The sequence below is a fragment of the Coffea arabica genome, chromosome 10c (assembly GCF_036785885.1).
Source record: "Coffea arabica cultivar ET-39 chromosome 10c, Coffea Arabica ET-39 HiFi, whole genome shotgun sequence".
Lineage (NCBI taxonomy): Eukaryota > Viridiplantae > Streptophyta > Magnoliopsida > Gentianales > Rubiaceae > Coffea > Coffea arabica.
In genome coordinates, this window is record NC_092329.1 from 14,245,698 (window position 1) to 14,254,376 (window position 8,679).

General features: G+C 38.4%; 1 protein-coding gene across 7 annotated transcripts; it reads right to left on the reverse strand.

The window, feature by feature from the left end:
* Positions 1-545: 545 nt before the first annotated feature.
* Positions 546-8,291, reverse strand: LOC113714529 (uncharacterized). Of its 7 annotated transcripts, XM_027238420.2 has the most exons (7): positions 8,021-8,291; positions 4,498-7,713; positions 4,265-4,381; positions 3,085-3,151; positions 1,311-1,469; positions 991-1,098; positions 546-883 (listed from the first exon to the last, which is right to left on the reverse strand). In XM_027238420.2, exon 2 carries the CDS (start codon positions 7,553-7,555, stop codon positions 5,654-5,656), a length of 1,902 nt encoding a protein of 633 aa, XP_027094221.2. In that variant the 5' UTR covers positions 7,556-7,713; positions 8,021-8,291; the 3' UTR covers positions 546-883; positions 991-1,098; positions 1,311-1,469; positions 3,085-3,151; positions 4,265-4,381; positions 4,498-5,653. The 7 variants fall into 7 exon arrangements, with proteins under 7 accessions (XP_027094221.2, XP_071925024.1, XP_071925022.1 ...); XM_072068923.1 differs by lacking the exon at positions 3,085-3,151; XM_072068921.1 differs by having other exon boundaries at positions 1,311-3,151.
* Positions 8,292-8,679: the final 388 nt, after the last annotated feature.

Below are 8,679 nucleotides of genomic sequence, written 5' to 3' on the forward strand. Positions count from 1 at the left end.
TTACTGACTACCACATGATATAAGTAACTCTCTGCCAATTGCTATTGTTGATATCAAATAGGGAATTGGAAATCAGCGAATGCTGCATATAGGTGACCTTATCATTGTAGAATTTTGCTTAGCCATTAAGTGATGTCAGATCTGTGAATGCTGATGAGAGGATGATGCTAGGGACTTTGCCATCCAAGATTTGTTATACTTGGACTTTATAGAGTTTTCCGGGCCCTCCAGTGTAATTTGGAATTTGGACCAAAAAGAAAAGAAAAGCCAAGAGGAATTTTTGTGATGGCATGCTGATGTAAGGCAGCGTAATTCCTCTGGTCAGTGGGGATTGTATGCGTACAAAAGTAGGATATGGCCCTAGCATACTTCATAACGGATATTGCAAAAACATGGCAAGTTGGAACCAATCAGTTGAAACACTTCTGAACATTCAAAGATGGGAATTGTAGACACATTTTGACATCGATGGCAGATTCAATGATGCAACTTCTGATGCGAAGAAAAATGTAGCCCACAGCCTAAATTGCACCCAAGCCAGCTGATGATAGTGAGCCAATAATGCAGAGATAATAACAAGTTTGCAGTTCGATGACAACAATGAACCATGTACAGAGGAGATATGAATATCAGACACATATTTTATGGTAGGTATATACTTGCAAGATGTACTAATTGCCTCTCTTAGCCTTAACATACGCCCGCACGCACGCACGCACGGGCGCGCACACAAAATACACACACGAAGAAGATGAAAATAGAGCCACATTGTTGAAGTAAACAGAGACTAGATAGAACCGCCATCCCCTTCTTTGTGAAACTTCCAAACAGTGGCCATTATTCCACTACTGACAGATCTTTTACATTTTTCCATCCCTTTAAACTGCAAAGAAAAGATAAAACAGAAATTTCCAACTTGTCAACCATTGCTTGATTTTAGAGGTTGTTACATCTGGAAAATCAGTCTACAAATAATCACTAATTTTGTACCCTTCTGCTCTTTCCAAGTTTTTCCCATTTTGCAGTCTTCAGGTGTTTCGGCCTGTTCTTGACATATGTTTTCAGTTGAGACTCATCCATGCCTTCGATCATATCTGTCTGTCATTTATTTTTTTTTTCCCACAGAAAGAGATGTTAAACACAAAAATGAATTCCTCATGCACAAAATCTACTCCAGTATTAATCATCTCTGACTCGAATAAATGTAGCATGTTTATGTTGAACGAAAAAGGGGTAGCATATCAAATTACAAACCCTAAACTTTAATGTGTAGATACATATTCCACGGTGAATAGATAAGTAGTCAGTACCCAAGTCAAAAGTTCCTGCACTTCCTTCTCCACTGCCTCTTGTTCCTTATCTGCTTGTTGCTTTCTCTCTTGTAGTGTCAAAACCCGTTTCTCCATGGTAGACTTGGAATTCTCCATGGTAGACTTGGAGTCCTCCATGTCTTTTGCCAGAGAAGGTGACTGTTTCCCACAAAACACAGCCTATCCTTAAGACGAACCATATATATATATAGCAATTATCATGTCATGAACAAAGGGAAGATAGCAAATCCAGAATGCAGTGTGAACAAGGCTTATGCAGTTCGGACTCTGGAAAAGAAACAATGTAACAGCTGACTTAGGAATTAATGAAAATGAGCAGTTTCAAGTAACGGAAAGCCTCGCTTAAGGATTGCCACATCCACTTTGAATCTCAAAATGATTTCTAGTGCTTTAGACTGGAAGTTAAGATAACAGATAGAGCTGACGAAAGAGACTAAGATGAACATAAAGCAAAGGCAAATCTTATTTGAAAACAAAAGAACGAAACTGTTTTACCTCTACAGAGCAATTGCATGTCTTATTGGGCCAAAGGTTACATGAAATTATTTTACTACAGAAAAAACAACTGATTTTTGCAGCTCCAACATATCAACTTTCATACCTTCTCCACCAATTAAATGTTGACCTAAAAACACTTTTTTACTGCTTATCACCAAAGAAATAAATACAGCAAAGCATGTTTATTACCGTCAAAATTTGTCTCTTTTCTGCTTTAGTTTTTTATATATCTTTAGTATCGAAATACATGTGACATCTTGTTTTATTACTGTTTTACCGGAATTAAAAGAGCTGGACTTTTGCACTTGCAGTTGCCGACACTGCACCATAAACAAGCTGATGTCAGTATGCACACATTTCTATGCACTAGTCTACTCCAAAGCTTCAATGAAGGTGTTCACGCATGTAAAGTACCAGGTACTCTTTCTACCTAATTAATCATATCCAGTTCCACAATCTTAAACTCATAAAAAATCAACCCAGTAGTACGACTCCACAGCAAAACACTAAATCAAAAAGACATTGTACTTAGCAATCAAATTCAGTTCCACAATCTTAACCCCTAAACGTCAGGCCGATGGTTCGAGTCAAATAGTCAATATTACCATCCAAAATAGTAAGTCAAAATTACATAGTTCAATTCCAGATACTGACCCTGTGACATAATCTTCACTACCACGTCCACCATACAGTTTGTCAGTGATGACACTAGAACCATCTCTCCCCTAACCAACACTTATTTTTCCTACCCAGATATCACCATACTCAATTTCCATTTTCATCAGTAGCAATGATCTTTGATCTTTCACTATCTCTGGTACCCCAGGAAGAGCTAAATAAGGTCAAACTTGATTGAGATCATCAAATCATGCAGAAACCACCAGTTCATGGGAGTCTACTAAGTATCTTAAAAAAACATAGAGAATTTACTTCAACTCCAAAAGCTTCCACTATTGTCATAAGTGTGGATGAGTCATCTCAAATTGTTTGAAACTATTCCTTCAATCAAAAGGTCAAGTAGAGAACCTGATACTCAGTCTACAACTTCATAGAAAACTAAATTAACATTTCATAAACATAAAGGAACTCGTAACAAGGGCTGTTTCCTGGTAAGCAACCACATCTTGTTTATTATGGCTCTAAAGTCAACTTTCTCTACTTCCAACTCTTTCTCCCATAAATCACAGTCAATGAGAATAACATGGTGAAAGACTGGAATTATGAAAAGTGATACAGGAGTGAGTTGGCAACCTACCTTCGGGCTGGCAATTCAGGAATGGCAGCAAAACTATATCTGCACTGTTTTCTGGCAGATCTGTAAACTACAGTATAGAGAAACTGCAGATTAGTACCGTTCTTTGAGTGAAAAAGCAAAAGGGAATCATTTTGCAAATTAGAAATGGTAAAGTACTACAGTTCCCTCAGAAGATGATTTGAAAGCTGCTAAACCTAAGTGGGCGGATTTGTTTGCTAGGGAAACTGCCCATGAAAGCATTCTAACAGGTGACAATCTATGTAAATAAAGGAAGATGTAGATCAGTTAGTTGCTTAATATGCATAAACAAGGAACTGAAAGCAAATTACATTCTTTTGTGCTGTCACATTGGATCAGCATTTTCTCAACATTCTTTAGAACTATTTGGGTTCAGTCAATAATGACACAAAATGTAAGGACCTCTTTGCTAAGATGGTACTACACTAGCCCCCCAGCAGTACCAACCCCCATCCCCCGCCCCCAAAAAAAGAATAAATAAGTACTTAACCTTCTCTCCTATCTTTCAGTTAATTGTTTGCCATTAAGTCCTCAACTGTCCTGCTATGCTAAACTCGGCTTTGATTCTATAACTTTTAAGCATGATATTTAAGGTGCTCATTCTCATAGAGTAATGACTTGTAACGACTGGAAAGCAGCTGTCTTTATCCTTGCAATAATGACTTAGAGAGACTGGGCCATCATCCAAACTATGAATTGAAGCCAGACCATGCATAAATCACTTAGATTTAAGTATTTGGGAGTTGGGCTCCAAATTGAACCCTTAAGCAGCCTAACATACAGCTCTAGATCTAAGTGGTAAGTTCCAAACATTAGGGCTAATCTAAAAGGGTACTGCAACAATAAAATAATGCAAGAGAAGGAAAGGAAGTAAAAATCAGATATCAGAGAACAAATCATAGATCAATTATCTACAATTGACAGCCAAAGTGAGCTAGCCTCCACAGTATAACTTGTACAATTAGCTGCATCACAAAGTAAAACAATTTTCTTTCCATAAGATCACATTTTAAAGTGGCATGAAAAGAAATTTAGTAGAGGAATATCTCTAGCAATAATTGATGCATCGCAAGCAACCAGGCTTTATTTTCAAGAAGCAATTTGTTTCAAAGTTGGTATGTAAAAGTATGTCAAACAGAAGAAGAGAATCTGTTATTGATACTTCTGTATCTCGCGTAGCATGGCAAGACGAAAGTAGAACGAAGCAACTTGCAGGACTTCATTGCTGGCACTCAAGAGCAATCCTCTATATTGGCCACAAAATACACGAGCTTTGTATCTGTTAAGGCAAATGGTAGAAGACTAGATAAGGCGAATGTCATTAGTAGGAAAAATAAAGACAGAGAGATTAATGAAGAAAAAAATATCGGCATTCTTTTGATTTCTTCTACTTACGTTGCAACTTGAGAGCTCATTTCACCTTTAGAGCTCATTTCAAGCAATCAAGCATCCCTGGTCCTTTGCCATCTACAATGCGCACAAAGCAGTTGACAAATGTAACATGCATAAATGAGCCAATACAATGGTCACACTCACATTGCATGGCAAGAAGAGAATAAAACAGTCCAACTTCCAGAAATTCATTGGTGGCACTCCAGAGCAATGCTCTACATTGGCCACAAAAAACTCTGATAGTGATTGCACAAGTTTTGCATCAGTTAAGAGCGAACCAATAGAAGACTGTATATGGGGAATGTCATTAATAGGAAAAACAAACACAAAGAGATCAACAAAGATAAAAGCATCCGCATATTTTTTATTTCTTCTTTTCAAAAGTTTGCACCTAGAGAACTCATTTCAAGCAATCAAGCATTCCTGCTTCATCATCATCTACAATCCACATAAAGCAGCTGAAGAATTTGGCAGGTGTAAATGTGCCAGCCAATACACAGAACCACAAGAACCATCACAATTTTACCTATATGAATGGAGAGCAAGATACTCCACAGAAACAACTTAAGATGTGGATTGTCAAAATAATTCCAGCTTTTGTTGATGACAGGAAATATACATCACATTCCTTTAGAAAATATTAAAGAATAGCTATCATGAGTTCGCTTGTCCTTCAATCATAATTGTAAGGCAAAATTAGGCACATAGCCACAAAACAAATAACAACAGAGAGAAAGTTAAATATGAACAGAGTACCAATCAGTAACTGACTTACTTAGAGGACCACAGCAATGATAAAAACACATAAATGCATGTATGTAACAACTCTCCATGCTAAAGAAACTTGAATGAAATTTGCTAGCCTATACAGTCAGTTACATTACAACATTTACAGGATAAGGGCAGACAGAATATTTTTGATACAGTTAAGGGAGAAGTTAATTAGTCTAGTACAAGGGAACATCACTTGCTGCTGCAATACATGCAAGGAACAAGTGAAACTACAGCATGGAAGCCATGTGCCTGCTTAGTAACTAATTTGCTGAAGAAGTACGTCAATCTTACAAGGACAGAACACTTCACATGGAAACTTCATAATAAAAAAGAATGGCAAAAAAGGAAAAAAAAAAAGGAAAAGATAAAATGGAGAACTAAAGGATCATGTTGGCAATGTGCACTTTTTTTGAGAGTGTCCCAGCATATGGCAGCGACCACATTGAACAACCCGCTTTGGACGTTTGAAACTCTCTATGCGGAGAACCTTCTTTTTAGGCCTTCCAGGAGGCCTACGAGTCTTAGGTGGACGGATAGTAATATCCACCTTGGCACCTCCACCCTCTGCTCCTTCACCAGGCTCCTTCCAAAGGCTCCTATCTGGTATAGGATATATCATCTGTGAATAAGTTTCACGGCAGCTGTGTACAGTAAAACAATGCTCCGCAAATAAATGAGCATTCTGACCACAAGAGATAAGCGCAGCAGCAGCATGTGCACATGGCAGTCCATAAAGTTGCCACCGTCGACAAGAACAAATACGACTTCTTATGTCCACAATATTTGTCCGTTCAGTTGACACAATCTCAAATTCAACTTCATTTGCACGAAGAACTTTGTAGCAACGAGCATCTGCAATTGCTTCTGCAATCTTCTTTTCAGCAGAAGGTACAAGAATTGATGTCAGCCTCATGCCCATATTACGACGATCACCGAACCATGATGTCATCTGATGGCGAATGTGCTCCATCATTTGTACTATGGGAAGCTCATGACATTCCAGTGCCCAATTATACAACAACTCAGTGACTCCCAGTGTGAAATGGCCATATCGTACTCCCTCAAAGTAAGCCACAGCCCACAGCTGCGGGTTAAACTGGTTAAACCATGCTAGAACATCTTGTGAAATATCCACCATCTCAGCTATTTTGTTTTCGAATTCAGCAGATGTAAGTGCATAAACTGCATTCCAGAAGATATTCACCAGCTTAGAGTTCTTGAATGTATCACGAAAATTCTCACTGACATAACGCAGACAAAAACCATGAAAAGCATTTGGAAAATGTGTCTCAACTGCCTCTACCATCCCCATCGTTCTCTCAGAAAGTATTGTAAGTCTTGGCATGCTATCAGTGTTCACTCCAAGAAGTTTGCGGAGTTCAGACATGAACCACATCCAATTTTCATTACTTTCTGAATCAACAACAGCTATTGCTAATGGAAACAATGCATCATCAGCATCCACAGCAGCGGCACAAATTATTGAACCCAAGTACTTGCCTTTGAGATGAACTCTGTCAAGTTCTAAAAGCGGCCTACAAGCATTAAGAAACCCATAAATTGCTGCACGGTAAGAAACAAAGAGCCGTTGGAAACAATTATCTTGTCCAGTGGCAACAACTGAAGCAATACTCCCTGGATTGGTCCTTCTTATCTGTTCACAATATGCTGGAAGAAGCCGATAACCTTCCTCAAAAGTCCCATGTAATGCAGCCATGCTACGCTCCTTTCCACGCCAGGCTTGCATATATGACACAGCAACCCCATGCTTATCCCGAATATCTTGCAAAATCTCCTTTGGCTTGTATTGAGGATTATCCCTAACACGAGCTTCCACAGACCTTGCAACCCATCCCACAGATGCCTGTTGATGGTGGAGGCTTTGAACTCCTTCACAAGTATGCTCTCCATGAAGTGTCCTAACCGTAAATTTAGGAACTCCAGGACATTTCGCCACATGAACGCGCCATGGACACCCCTCTTTGGAGCACTTAGCTATGAACCTACTCCTATCTGACTTAACAATCCGAATTTCAAAATGCATTGCTATAGCTATGTCCTTCAAAGTCCTCCTACAACTATCGACATCTGGGAACTCTTGTCCAATAACTAAAGGCTGGTCTGGCAATCCAACATCCGAATTTGTAGCAGTTGACGTTAAATCCTGCTCAACCATATCCCTCCTACAAGCATCAACACCCGAAAAATCTTGCCCAATGACTAAACTCTCATCCCTCAACCCCATATCCGGATTTGGCATTCTTTGAGTTAATGCCAGCTCAGCCATTCCACCTCCACAAAATACCACACAAAAACCACAATCTTGACACTCCTTCACCTTCAATTCACCAAAATTCCCACGCGGGCATACCTAAAATGAATATTTCCCCAAAAATCCAAATGGGTTCCCCCAAATTGCGTATACTCCAAACCAGTACAAAGAAACTGCCAAAATTCCCAAATAGAGTAGACTTGATTAGCTACAAAAATGCAATAACATCCCCGATGGTTATAGCTTTCAAGAAACAAAATTAACAACGCCAACAAAAAAGTAATTATATACTAATCACTTTAACTACATTAGCACTAAAAGCAAATTTCTCAACCAAATTCAGTTCAGCAATAAGTATAATCAGTTAATAGTCCAGTTCTTGAATTCCTTAATATCTGTAAAAAAGTAAAACCAGGTTAAAAGCAGTTCAGCGCGGCTATCCATAAATAAGAAGATATGGAAAGGGAGGGAAGAGGTTACCTTAATGGGGTTTGGCTGTCCAATGTTTAGGTTGTTAGGAGATCTGAATCGAGGAGGAGGAAAGTTGGTTGTGGGTGTAAATTAATCGAGTTTGGAGGGTAAATCGATAGCCCTAACTCATTAGACTGATTTTTCCACAAATGGGGAAAGTGAGAGAGAGAAGGAAACTGGAAGGAAATTGGAGTCAGTTTTTGTGGGTGGGACAATGGATAATTGTTAGAAATTGGGTAACAGTAGCCTTTTTTTATTTTTTTAAGTTAGTAGTCCTTTTATGCCCTCATCCCTGTCCCTCCGTCCCTCCCTCCCTCCCTCCCTCCCTCCACACACACACACACACACACACACACACACACACACATATATGTATATTTGTATATGAGCAAATTACCGGAAAAGTCACCAAATTTTTTGAATAGTTAAGATTTAGTTATTTAATTCTTAATAATATATTTTTATCCACTAAATTATTAAAAATGTAAATTTTAAACTATTCTATTTGATTCCACCATTAACTCTATTAAATTTAAAGGTTCGTGCAATTCACGAGACATACTATTAATAATTAGATTTGAGAGAGTTAATGGTAAAATTAGACGGAATAACCCAAAATTTACATTTTTGATAGTTTAGTGAATAAAAACATAGTACTATTAATAGTT

Excerpts from the sequence above, each read along its gene's own strand:
- LOC113714529 (XM_072068923.1), bottom strand. The coding sequence starts at position 7,555 with ATGGCTGAGCTGGCATTAACTCAAAGAATGCCAAATCCGGATATGGGG.